The 14,300-nt window shown below is 44.7% G+C and overlaps 1 protein-coding gene across 1 annotated transcript in view; it reads right to left on the bottom strand.

Annotated features, from left to right (window-relative positions):
* The window catches only part of LOC119457853 (ubiquitin carboxyl-terminal hydrolase 34-like), a 99,551-nt gene that overhangs the window by 50,897 nt on the left and 34,354 nt on the right, over window positions 1-14,300 (bottom strand). Inside the window, 8 exon segments of the mRNA XM_037719608.2 lie at window positions 1,430-1,558; window positions 2,698-2,892; window positions 3,488-3,574; window positions 4,681-4,794; window positions 6,012-6,152; window positions 8,214-8,324; window positions 13,038-13,232; window positions 14,037-14,252. Coding sequence (XP_037575536.1) covers window positions 1,430-1,558; window positions 2,698-2,892; window positions 3,488-3,574; window positions 4,681-4,794; window positions 6,012-6,152; window positions 8,214-8,324; window positions 13,038-13,232; window positions 14,037-14,252 — 1,188 coding nt within the window.

Below are 14,300 nucleotides of genomic sequence, written 5' to 3'. Positions count from 1 at the left end.
TGAGCGATGTGCCGACGCGCGAAATGCCTAGCCGCGGGCTCGAGGAGTCGATGCTCGATTAGCTTAGTCGCACAGTCCGAGGTGCCGACGCGCGAAATGCCTAGCCGCGGGCTCGAGGAGTCAACGCTCGCGGTGCCGACGCGCGAAGTGCGTAGCCGCGGGTCCGAGGAGTCGACGCTCGATTTGCTTAGTCGCGCAGTCGGAGGCGCCAACGCACGAAATGCTTAGGCAAGGACCCGAGAAGTCCGCGCGCGATGTGCTTCATCGCCGAGTCGGAGACGCCTACGCGCGAAAGGCTTATCCGCGTGTCCGAGCATTCCGTGCCCGAAGCTCGGTCGCGAAGTCCGCGTCACCGATGCTCGGAATGCTTAGCCACGGGTCTGAGACGTCCACAAAAAGCGGAATCGGCCACGCTACTGCGATGTCCGCGTAGCGCCCGCTTTAACACTCGTCGAGATTACGGAAACTGTCCGAAGCTCGCGAGGAGACCGCAACAAGCGGAGCAGACGACGCCATCACGGAGCGAGCACCGGACCAATGGCGAACCGCGCTGGAGTCACGTGGCGGGCGCGGCCAATCGGTGGCTCCGGCACGAGCTTCAATCATTTGCTTTTTGTGTGCTTGTTTCTGTATGGAGGAGATAGCTGAAGCGGCAGATTTGAAGACGGAGAAATGGGCTTTCCAACGAAACCAAGATGGCGGCGCTCGGCTGCGCCGTTCCGGAGATATCGTGGCTTGAAAAACGCAGTTTTTTCGCGATTTCTGTGCAATTTTTCGGCACCTTGGCTGATACAACAATTTATTTAGAGCACTTCTACTTGGTTTTCAGTGATGATATTTCGGAATCAGATAGAATAAGAGTTACAGAAACTGAAAATGTGATTTTCAAAAAATCGATTTTTTAGCCATTTTTCGCGATGCGAAAGCCGCGTCCCCCCTTAAAGAGTTAAAAAGACACTAAGGAGCAACACTTAAACAGTATAGACTTGCAGAGTATTCTTTCAAAACTCATATTTTCTTTCGTTTGGTGGAATAAAACTTAATTACTATTGCAGGAAACGAAGGCCAATTATCCCTTTTTGGCCTTCGTGCTGAAATCTCAGCACCAGCACATCAGTGCAACATCACAAATTTCAAAGTATCTTCTAGAATTGGGGCCGTAGTTATCGAAACTTAAAACGTTGAGTCCTTGGTTCCTTCAAAATGGAGCATAGTCCTACTTTACTGATCATCAAATAATGCGAGACGAAGGCGAGCTGTCGGAGTACTTGACATCATAGCAAGCTGCCACAGAAAATTTAATGGGGCGTTGACATCTGTCTGTCTCGCTCTTGCATCTGCTCTGGCTTTCCCGCGATGTCTGTTCATCGGGTGAGCTTTTACTGAACTGGTAGAGTTATGTCGGAAGGCAACAATGATATCAACTCACCTGAGGCCTACCCCAGAATCCAGTGCGTAGTTCGTGTGGATCTCGTAGGAGAGCGCCTTCTCCTAGTGCACCCTGAAGGAGTCGAATGAGACTCAGGGACTCGACACTTGACAGCATCTGAAGTAGCACCTGTAATCGTGAAGAGCCCAGATGAATTGAGGGTGCGATGGTCTGCCTATCAAGCAGAAAAATATCAGAGATGTGGGAAGAAAATTTTGTTTCACATTATGCGCACCAGACACCTGCCAAAGATAATTCATTTGCGAAACTGCAACAATGATGATAACAGCAAAACAACTATACAGTCAAACCTCAATATAACAAGCACAGATATAAGAAATTATCGGACAGCACAAAGTGCACCTCAAATGATTCTCGTCGACACCTAAATGTAATAAGCATATGCTTACACTAAATATTGGATATAACAGTTATTTTCACGTCAAATGCGACTTCATTTATAATGAGGCTTGACTTTACTACCTACTGGTACTACTGGGGCTGCTAATACTACTACTACTACTAATAGTACAAAAGAATAGAAGCGTGTGCATGACCCCACTGATGCCACCAGCACCTACCCAAAGCAGCATCTTTACAGGCTTCCCTCTGAAGCGCCTAAAGCAATCTTAAAGTACTACAGGTCAAATCAGAGATTACCTGCATGTCATTAAGCATTTCCATGACAGCTGCAGCTGCTGGTTAGCGCTTTATACTGTGTTCAGGGCGCCTATGTCGCATAAGTAGAGGTCGCCAGCGGGCTAGCGCCACTGCTGGCCGAGTCATTCAGCATCATCCCATTTGCAATGTACCAATCATCCGATTACATTGTGCTCGAAGCGCAGCAGTGTCTTTGCAACCTTACTGTGCATCACCCAATGGGTGCAGAGGCAGAAGCTTTGATTTGATTTTCTTTTATATTCCTCATATGCCTTGCGAGAAATCCTTGCGAAATTAAAAAAATATATATTGCATGATCTAACTGCTGTGCAACCAACTCTTAACAAAGACCTGATGTCACAGAAAAATGCATACACTTGCCAGGACCAGACTTAATGATTTGATTTTCATAATTAACAGCAGTCAGCTCAGCTATCTTTTACCATAACTCTTACGCAGTTCACTTCCTTCGTAAACGGCACACACTAAACAATACCTTTGATTTTTCTAACAACCTTTCCTTTGTTTTTCTGCAGTCATCCTAAAACCAACAGAGGTTTGTATACGAGTAACAACTGGCAACAAGCACAAGCGTTGACGAAACTCACCGGCCCTAGCCTTGGCACAAACAGTCGATCGGGGTTGGAACGGCGCTGACGCTTGGCCTTCTTTCGCGGCTGTTCCAAGATGGCATCGACAGACAGAGTGTCCGGGCAGGCATCAGACGTCATGTCCACGCCTCCACCTTCAACACCCAGCTGGTACAGGACTCTCAGCAGGCAGGCAAGACAGTCTTCGGCCCACTGCACACATTGGAAAAAACAATTTTTTTTTCTTTAAGTAATTTGACACTCCTCCCCTCATGCTTGTTTTTGTGTTGTCGATTCCTACTGAAGTCACGCACTACAGTCGAACCTGGATATATCGAACCCACATATATAACGAATTATTGTGTATAACGAACAGCAGTAAAATCCCCTTGAAAAGTTTTGTATACAATTTTTAGTTTATATATCGAAATATCTATATATTTAACTTTTTTGTGGTCCCCTTCAGATTCAATATATCAGGGTTCGACTGTACTGATAAAATATCTGTAGATGATTACCTAGGAAGCTCCTTGTTTTCATTGTTGTCAATACCTGCCCACCACCTAAATATTATGTGGACCTCACATGCTCTAGGAGTCGGTCTAAGTGAAGCTTTCTCATGGATTTCTGAGGAATGCTCTTCTTCTTACTTAATTATTATTTATTATTTAGTTCTTATTTAGCAAAAGCAGGAAGGTGCTGTCCAGGCCCATGCCAACTAAGCATCCAGCTGTATGGAAGTTAGCTACCCATGATACTACCACCAATATACGCTTCAGCAGACAAGTACATGAGCAGGGTTACTCACTTCATTCCACTCCTCGCCTTCGTGAGGATGAAGCACTCCCGAAGCAAAGATGTCGAAGAGATGCCGCAGGCCACCACACTCCACGAACTGAAAACGAATGGGTGCGACACCTTCAGTCAGCTGCAGACTTAAATAGGTAGTAATGCGAAAGGGGCTTACACCCAAGCTCCTTCACATATTGCACACAAATAAGGTACTATATCACCAAAATTTCATCTGTCAGCACCAGTAGTAACCATTCTCTGATAAGTTAAAGTCGATCCTGCGAACACCCAGGAGCCCAAAAGTTCCTCGTGCAGCTTTAAAGTAAAGCTTAAGACTAGCGCAAAGTAAATGTCAGAAAACGTGATTTTAAGGTGCTAGAGAGACACGCAAGGGAGAACCCCACACAGACACACTCGCACCAATCGCCCAACTTGCACACGAATAAGTTTTGATAAAGACACAAACAGTGCTGTCCTTGTCCGTGTCTTATCTTGCACCATTCTTAAGCTTGAACCACGAACCAACTCGCCCATCAGCCAGTATTAGTCAATTGGAAAATAAAGAACTGCTCTGTAAGGCTTCAGCAAGCTGTTGGTGGAAATAGATGTCGCCCCTCACCTTATTTGTTTCCTAAACCCCTTGAATGCCATGCAATGGCTCAGGAGAGCAATTAACGAATCTCTGATAGCTTCTCATAGAAGACCTCATGGTTGTTGCTTTGCATGCACGTCACCCTCATCGACCAGCACACCTGCTCCAATTTTTAGCCATTCTGACTTCTTGTTCAATCTCTGATCACAGCAAACATTAAATGTTCCCCTTTTGATGCTGACATTTTCGGCGAACCCTTTGTCATCTATGTTCACATGTTTTGCCTATTCTAGTCACAATAATAGCTTTCCTGTAACACACGATGTGGATGATATCAGGCACAGAAATTATTCTAAACGATACAAAACTTGATGCAATCACTTCATCGCCATTCTTTTTTTTTTCTGTTAGTGTTTTTCATGTCAGCGCTATGTGAAAAACGAGGAAACAAAGAGGCTGAAATTCAACGAAAGAAAAGAAATAACTATTTAATGCACGCATGCACACACGTACACACATACATATGCACGCGTGCACACATATGTATGCATGCGCGTGCACATGCACTAACTGCACCCACAGGAAAACACAATCTCTAGTAAGATCAAGCACATCACCTTCTCTGCCCAAGTTGGGCCCAAGGGAACCGAAAATCCCATGTCTTTCGCATCATCTCCAATCTCATTGGTAGTAGAGCAGCATGGTCCATTGTTTTGGGAATGCAAGTCCACCTGAAGAGAACGCAAGACAGTGTTGCTGTTTCTTCTTACAACTTGGTACTTAAATCCTTTACTTAAGTACTCAAAATCAGTTAAAATTTGCTTAAAATTCACAAGAATCCACAAAAGATGTACAATGAAAGAGAAGATCAAATAGAGTAAACAGGCAATTTTAGGGCCTGTAAGTAAATAGTATTATGATAGCAATGCCACCGAAAGACACCCAGGACATTTCTCAACGTCAATAGCAAAGTGCTCACTCAATACCTTTTCAGAAATACTTTGTGTTTCATAGAATAAAAGGTGTCCAAAGAGTTTATAATCCATCATTTAATCAGATGTCCACATAATTAAAGACAGGCTCCACAACTAACTATGAACATTCCACTGACAGAATGCTCAAAACATGCTCGAATCTACAAAGCATCCTTTCAAATCTGTACTAAAAAAAATGCACCAAGAAACATATTAAAATGCACTAAAATATCTGCTACCTGTAAGTGTGTTTTGACCACTAACAAGACAAACATGCTCTAGAGATAACAGAAAGCCTGCTAAACATAACACGAATTTAAGAAGGCCGTCTTGCTAACTGCTGCCCGATTATCAGCATCTGTACCAAATGCAGCTATGATTACATGCTACAATTAGTGGCAGCTGTCCGTACATTGTACTGCCATGGATGTCGTTTTTTGCAAGAGCATTAGGTGAAGGAAAGCATAGGCAACTACAGAACCTACAATTATGTGCACATTCCAATTCTTGCAGGTACCCTACAAAAAGATTGCAAATTGAGCGAGCTGGAAGGTATTCATGATGACCAGCGCCCCAAAAGATGGGCACAAGAATTTGTATTCCTATTCTGTTTCCTATTTTTGTATTTGTCTCCCTGCACACTCATTATCGTAAAGTTCTTGCAGGGTTATTTGCAACACATGGCCATGTCATTACAAATCCCAGACATCCTTGCACAATCTCCTGCAAAACCTACACAATCCTGTGCTATTGTGTGGTAAGCTGAAGGCGGAGTGTGCAGAAAGCACTAAACACATGTACCTCAGTGACTGGATGGTGGCACCCTCAGAATGTATACATATGTGTGTGGATAATAAATGATAACAAGTCCGGGTTATGGCAACAATGCAAATAATTAATTACTACTTAGTGCTGCAAGACAGCCAACTTCATTGAAACCCCAACCAGGATCCCCGAAATGCCTTGCTTCTCACATCGTTTTCCTTCGGTTGAGCTATGTGGGAGCGAGATCCACGCTGGCGTAAGGATTCCACAATCTGAAGGGAGTACATCAACTTCTGAGGTTCTTCTGGGTTGAGCAGAGTTTGGAGGGCAACTGCTGCACCTTCGGGTTCCTGAAATGTCGAACACAGAGAGAAAGAGTTGGTGACAATTCACATTTCTTAAGTGTAGAAGTTCCAAATGATTAATTTACCTACAGTAGAGCCTCGCTATAGCAAAGATGCATCCAACAACAAAATACTTTCATTATATCCAATACTCGTTGTAAGCACACAGAAAAAAAAAATGAGATCAGATCTATGTGAAAGAAGTGCAAGCATAAATGCCTTTGATGGGCCAGCGAAGGTGCTTCTACCAACGTTGACGGCCTATTGGCAGCTTGCTATGCCAATATGTGGCATTAAACAACGCTTAATTACAGACAAGCGCTTCTAACTGTCGTTAATACACAACCGCAAAATCGATGAGATCACACAGGACACATTGACTAGCCAGCTACAGACTGACCAAGTCAAGCCACTGGCCACAACATGCACGCGTGTCTAAAATGTGCCATATCAAGTTGGTCTTGCAAAGTGTTTCACATCTTTGCTTCCAGAATACAGGTCTTGAGCTGCAAGCGAAAAAATATTCACTTTGATATAACCAATCGGAGCCTCTTACCTTGGTTTCGGTATAGCAGCAGAACACTCATTGAAATAAAGCATTGCCAGCCAAATTTTAGGTTTTTTTTTGTTTATATCTGATAATTCGCTATAGCCCTGTTCATTACGAACATGACATTCGAGTACCGTATTAACCCGAATCTAACGTGCACCTTTTTTTTTTTTTTCTGAGAAAATGGGTCTGAAAATTGCCTGAACATCACAATCAGATACGAAACCAAAACTGCGTTTGCGGCGTTGGCAACAGCCTGCTGTCAGATGCAGTGTCATCGTCGTCACGAGCACGTTTTTGTGAAGGCTGCTGCGAGTTCATATGGGTTCATGTTGTGCTCCACTACAATCTGGAGCAGTCATTTTCAGAGATACTTGTCACTTTCGTGAGATTTCGTGTGACTTGGCACTGAATGCGTCGGCATGCATGGTAGAAAGCTCACTATAGTAGTATCTCTAAAAGTGATCGCTCGAGAAGGCCGCCCCTGTTTGCTTGGTATATATCTGTGGCCAATAAAGTGCAAATGGCGATTACGCTTGAAATAACTTTTACCAGGGTCGACATTTTTAAGTATTTTGCTAGATTTACTAGCCATACAGGCTTGGAGTACTCCTCCCTCAAAAGTTTTCGGAACACGGGATCCGAATAAAATCTAAGTTTCATCGCAGCCTAGGCGCAGGTCCTCCAACCGAAAAGTAGATTTGGTACTTCTCCGTACAATCATCACATTCCTGACATACATTTTACACTCTGTGGTGAAGTCGCGAGAAAATTTAACTCATTCTCACTTTCCGTGCTCCGAAATATGCTGAGGGCGGCTGTACATGATTGAAATGGCCAAAAGCTTTGTTAAATAGAAACCGTGTCACGAAATTACTTTGTTAAATCACGAAAGAAAATTAGATGGTTTTCAATGGAACTAATGGATAAGGAAATGAAAATAGATCATTACATCGCAAATTTCATTAAATCAAGGTTCGTTATATCGGGGTTTGACTGTGTTTGTTTTACTAAAATGTTGCACGCATGCTGTTATCGCCGAGTGCAGTGCACAGAAGGGGCCGTGGGCGTCCGTCAAGCCACTGTTTGGAGCAGTTTTTACCCCTGCATCATCCATTTTTTTCGAAAAGAATGTTATTGTATCCTACTGATACAATGACGACAATCTTTGAGCTAGCGCTGGCTGTTACAACAAGTTTCAACTGTACACACACTACTAATATCAAAGAGAATACCAGACTCGTGTAAAAAACAGGCAATTTTCTTTGTGTGCACTTGTAATGAGCGAAAGTTCTGTGAACAGGCTTCTTCATCAGAAGAACAACATTAGAAATAGCAGTGAGCAAGGTTTAGACATGCATGCTTGCTAGAACCACCGTTTGAACACAGATGATGTGTTCCCTTTCATGAAATTGACGGAGAATGTAAATTTAAGCGAGATCAAACGCAGCAATGGAGACTGTAGGCATCAGCTCAACCGCGGCAAAGAGACATTCCACAGCATTGCTACGACTTACCTGTGCAACCTGTACAAACTGACGAAGCACAGCGGGTGATGTAGGAAGCATGGTGAGTATTTCCCAAACTCGTCGCGACAGGACTTGGGCCTTTGTGTGCAGCACCATCTCCTGCAGCAAGAAAACGAGTTGCAAGCAACTTTAGCTCAAGCTGTCTATCATCTAAAAATTGGCACTACGACAGAGCTGCAACTTACCGGCAGCATCTGCTGAAAGAGAAAATCGGCCTGTCGTGCGGCCAACAAGAGCAGCATGTGAGTTCTGCTCACTTTCTCTCATTAATCCTGAAGTCATCCACACACCCACACGAAAAACGGCAATGAGACAAGAGTGGCAAGCGTGAAGTCTTTAACATGTTGATTGCTACTGCGGAAGAAAACCAAAGTGAAACTGCAACTTACTGGAAGACTGTGTAAGTCAGAAGAATTGTCCTATCACAGCAAAGAAAGTTCGTGAAACTAAACTCACTTTTTCAAGTAGGGGTGTGCAAATACTGAATACAGTAAAAGCTCGTCAATTCAACCCTCGTTAACTTGGAAAATTGGTTAATTCGGACAGGTCCTTTGGTCCCGGCAGGTGTATGCATTATTTAATGTAATGAAACTCTCGTTAATTCGGACGTATTTGGCCGCACATCGGTTAATTCGGACAACTCTCGGAGCTCGGCGAGCACCGCTAATGTGCGACGCGAACGAGCCATAACGGCATTAGCATCCACCGAAACGAAGCGACGGAGTTCGCATCACCATAGCCATCAGTGAAAATCGTACGGGAATGACAGCAATGCCAGAACGCTTCGTGCCTATTTGAGCCTTTAAAGCCTTTATTCTTGCGTTTGCCGGCGCGCATAGCACAGCGTTGGCCGCCTGCCTTCAAAACTGCGTAGTCGCCATCCGTGATCGCGTTGATAGCGACCGCGGTTTCGTGAGTAGTGGCTGCGGCAAAAAGTAGTTTCGTTTTGACTCGGTACGCGCGTCGGCTGCGTGCCTTCATAACCGAGTAGTCGCCATCCATGATCACGCCGATAACGACCGCGGTTTCATCCGCAGTTGCAGCAAACGGTAGTTTCGTTTTGACTCGGTGCGTGCGTCAACCGCGCACCTTCAGAACCGCAAGGTCGCCGTGCATGATCGCGTTGGCAGCGGCCGCGGTTGCAGCAAACAAAAGTTTCGTTTTGACTAAGTGCAAAAATGTCGAGGATGAAAAGCACCGTCGACATTGCGATGGGCGGCGACCCGGTGACATTGGCGAAAAAATAAACGGGATGTATGCGCACTAGTGAAAAGCGCGTCTCAGATGAAGACGCGCGCTGGGGGCGCGCTATGAAGGAAGTCACGAGACCCTCGCCGCTGCAAACTCTAATCAGTCACGAGATGACGAGAACTGCAGCTTCCGCATTGCGTTTGTGCAAAATAAACAGAATTTGCTATTTCATACTGTAAATAAGAGCGTGTTGACGTAGTAAGCATTTGTTTATTGTTTTCTTGATACCCTCGATAATTCGACCTTCGGTTAATTCGGACATTTTTTTCGGTCCCGTGAAATCCGAATTAACGAACTTTTACTGAAGTAGATTTCGAATTGAACTATGAATTGATTTTTTAAAATGCCATATATTGAATCGAATATTGAATATCAGAAAATTTAACAAGAACATTTATGCATACGAATTACCTGCAAAAGACACAGTGCTGCACATGCTCAGAAGCCTACTTACATTACATAACGTGAATTTTGCTAGCTATTAATGACTTAGGTACCCATGAATCGAGATGTTTAGTATGCCCTACTCTTATTAAAGGGAATTCCCAATTTAGTATTCCAGCACTGACAACAACTCAGTTCGTACACGAAGCTCAGGAAAATATTTTTCATCGATAGAAAGTCCATTGAAATGAATCAAGTGCTTTTTTTTCCCTCTGAAGCTGAACAAATAGCAAAGTCCTAAACACCAATGAGGTTTTCAGTTTAATAGTGGGCCATACTGTGCTTAATGGCAATCTCCTATTACTTTCCCGTTTTCTTCAAGAAAACAGCAGAGTTTTCCCATCTTTATGGCAGGTGGTTTCTGTGGGTTATCAACAGTTTGTGAAGGCCAATCTGTGCGACAGACAAAAGCGGGGAATGTGTATCACGTGACTGGGCACACCGCTCCACGCACGCATCAGTGCCCCACAGGTTGTCCGCTGGTGACGCCGATGGTGAAGAGTTCTCAAATTGGGAAGCCCACGGCAAGTTCGAGCAACATCCCCCTCCCCCTTTCATCAGTGTCCATTTGCCGTCCGTGTAAATGCATCTGGCGATGCGGGTCAGCGCACTAGTCACATTACATTTTCGAGCCCGCGATGTATATCCAAAGCTAGTCTTGTGACGGGTCCGATGTGTGCCTACGAACAACGTTCAGAACGAGGAGGCACCATACAGTGCTTCGCAAAGATGCCGCCGTGAACAACAATCACCCCATACACTCACTTTCGCTGGCATATCGAGGAGGTCTGAGGGTCCTGCGACCGCTGTCAATAGATCTGCATTGCTTCGGTATGAAGCCATAACTTTATTTGCTGACACTAGACGACACAGCTGCGATTAGGCCTAACAGCTAAACAGTGTGGCCAATGGTGCGGCCATGATAAAAGTTTGCCTCCGGCCAATGTAAATATTGCAGAAAGCTTGTTGCTAATATGTTCCTACAGGTGGGTCATCAATGATCGGTCACGAGATCACGCGTTCAGGTCCGCGAGCCAGCAACTACCGCGAACATGCGTGCCAAGTTGTGTCTGTGTGCTTGCACGTGGGCAGAAAACTCCAAACTGTGCGAATCTGTGTGCGGGGAACATTGAACTCGCAGTATCCAACACAATCTACACGTGCCTTCCAGTGGCTAATTGGCCTGATCTTCACACATGCTTCCGTGCTTTCCATACACGCTGCTTTTGTTGTTCCTTCTGTCAGCGTTAATCGTTTCAATCATTCTGGTCGACCTGATCAAACCTTGCACTGATAAACGTTTGCATGCTGTGGGAACGCTGTGCGTGTCAAGGCACCCACCAGAACCACGGCCGGAATAATAAAAAATGCTAATTTTCGAGAAATCGAATACTAGATATTCAATGCACAAGTCGAATTATTCTAACGTTCACTATTCAATTCAAAATCAAATATTCAAGTATTCGCACACGCCTACGTTTTTGTCTATTGCCATAACTTCAACAGTTTACTGTAGGTTTGCGTACACAATAAACCAGCTGATCCAAAATGTGCATGTAAAATGCAAGAGGGAGCTCTGCAAATAATGCATACATGATGTCTTTTGGATCTAGCACTACAAACTTTGAGCGGCTAGCTTGATAACATGATAGAACCCAAGGCAGTAATTTTAGACCAAATTTACCGAAACAACTGGGCTATTTATTGTACTTCACCAAATTAATTATCAAATCAGCTTTTACCCAGTGAAGCATTATCTTTGATTTCTCACTACTTTTGAGATGTCCATTTTGATGAAGTTAGACCTAACAAAGGACTGTGCTGTTGCCTCAGAAATGGTTTGATTCCGGCCTACTAGACGGTGCCACAGCATTTAGCGTTGCCCGTGCACTTGCGATGTGAAGTGCTCTACTGAGTCTTGCAGCCTCACCAAAAACTTGCGCTTAAGCCGGCCCTAGTTGCTCTACGCGCAGTCAAACAGTTGGAACAGAATATTGAAACTGTCTATTACTCGCATACAAGAGAAGAAAAAGAAAAAAAAAAAACTTTTTACTCCCCAAAGGTTTGATGCTATCCCAAAATAAAGTGCCACAATGACGCTGCAACTTTCCGGCTGAATTTGCAGGCAATAACAACCACTCTGTTGTTGCAGCAACAAGAAAAGCACAAACTGGGCTCACTTCGCTATTCACTTTAACCCACACCTTCTTAAAATATGGTAACAAGATAACAATTTAAAAGAAAAAAAAAAAGGTACTAACCACGTTCACACCAAAGCACTAGCCAAGAAACTTGCAAAAAGATTTGCGCAAAACGCCTTTTGGTTCAGCGCAAGAGTTTGAGGCTCAATTAGTCACCAGATGATTACAGAATACACACCAGGTGTTTCAGCAATGACCAGGCAATTCTCATAAGCGTTCCAATAAAAATTATCATGTTGAATTCTTATCGATAGTGCATAATTTTACCTGCTGGCCTAAAGAAACTGTGATAATCACCGATCAAGCGTCGTGCAACTTATGTTGCGCAATTAGCTTCTTTATTAATTTCTTCCAGGAACAAATCACAATTACAAAAATTTAATGGTCGGTGCTCAAAGCACATTGACTAAACAGGTACCCCGAACACCAGAAACAGTTCTGAGATGCCCATGTACAAAGTTGTCATTAAATGCATTTACGTAACTCCTATTAGTTTATCAATCACACAGGGCTGTGAACCAGACAAGCTGTTTTAAAAAACAGCATTTTTATTCATTCTGTATCTTGACAGAATGAAAATAAACTTGATTTAATTTGATAGTTATTCTAAGAAACCTTCCCTAGGCACTGATATCAATGGTAGAGGAACAAGGAATGTTGTCTCTGGGGGCCAACGTTTCGACAAGACAACTTGTCTTCGACAGTTGTTTCCCTGATGAAGACAAAGCAGCCTCGCCAAAATGTTGGCTCCAGCAACATCGCTTGTTAAACCAACGCTGATCACTTTAACAAGTTTTCATGGTCCTGCGTACCTGTCCCGTTACGATTCCTTAGGCACTGCGGGACAAAACTAGGATAACAGCGAACACCGATGGCTCCCAATATTCTCTGCAAGGCACTGGTGGTGCAAACTCACCCCAGCCCTGTTCCGTGTCCGGACATTGCCAAGTAGCTGCATGAGTGAGAAGAGGCACTCCAGGTAAGTGGGCCGCAGGAGCACCAGAGTGGGGAGTCGCTCCCTGGGTGGGCAGGGAAGCAGGCTCGCCGGTTCGGGAAGACCCGGTCCCGCCCGCCGCCTCTGTCGGGCGGCTCCTACCGACACGAACACAATCTGCGACCCCACCAGGTTCAATGTAGTCAACGCTAAATAGAAGATAATCGAAAAAGGGGAAAGAGCTGGGCCAAGAGTGACTTCCTATTGAAAGAAACTAATATGACATGCAGCTGCGGTTGTGATGACACGAACACAATCTGTGAATGCACCAGAGCTCCAAAGTAGCGAACATCAATGATGAGACAATCAAACGAGGCAAAGCATTGGGCCAAGACACTCCTTCTGGGAGCCATAGATAAGGCAAGAACAATGGTCCCTACAACCACCATGCCGATTAGAACATGTCAGTATTGAATGTCTGCATTAATGGTCCTGTTCCTTGGCGAGTCACCAACGTTCGTGACGAAGCAGTTCACTGCATATTGAATGTCTACACTAACGGTCATGTTCCTCGGTGAGTCGGCAACATTCGTGACAAAGCAAAACACTGTGCTCAAAATGAGGAACGCTTCTCCTGCAGGAAAGCATGAAATGTTGGTGCTAACGTTCCCATTGCTTGAAGAGTTAGTCACATTTGTGATGGAGTGCTATGTTCAAAGTGATGAATGCTTTTTCTGCCAGTTTGTGCCGAATGTCAGCGGTAATGTTCCCATTCTTTTGCGAGTCAGTCACGCTCCTGACAAAGCATTGTGTCCAAAGTGGCAAATGAAGGAGCTTACAGAAGAGCCAGCAAGGAGGTCGCACATACCCATGCAGTGACAGAAGTATCACTCCAAGTTGCTTGAAGTAAAGATGATGACTCTTCGCCACAAAATCTGGGCAAAAGGAACTCTTTCCAGAGTGCTAGATTCTACAACCAACCTGCAGATCCTTGAATCCGAGGTCAGCCAAAGGCTTCTCGTCAAGGTCAGTGGTGAGCTCTTGCCCCTGGGTGATCATGCGCAGGCAGGCCGCAGCACCACCCTCGCTGGCGGCCTGAAGCTGTGGCTGTAACTGCGGTTGCAGCCCTTCCCACCAGTGGGCCACCTCGGCACGCAGGTCGCCCACCAGGTCCCAGCTCTGGAGCTCTAGCGTTGTCTGCAAACACACAAAAATGCACGTGAGTATGCAGCACCAGGCCAACAA

This window comes from Dermacentor silvarum, chromosome 7 (genome assembly GCF_013339745.2).
Source record: "Dermacentor silvarum isolate Dsil-2018 chromosome 7, BIME_Dsil_1.4, whole genome shotgun sequence".
NCBI lineage: Eukaryota > Metazoa > Arthropoda > Arachnida > Ixodida > Ixodidae > Dermacentor > Dermacentor silvarum.
The sequence above is the reverse complement of the archived record's forward strand: the minus strand, read 5'-3'. Positions and strand labels throughout refer to the sequence as shown.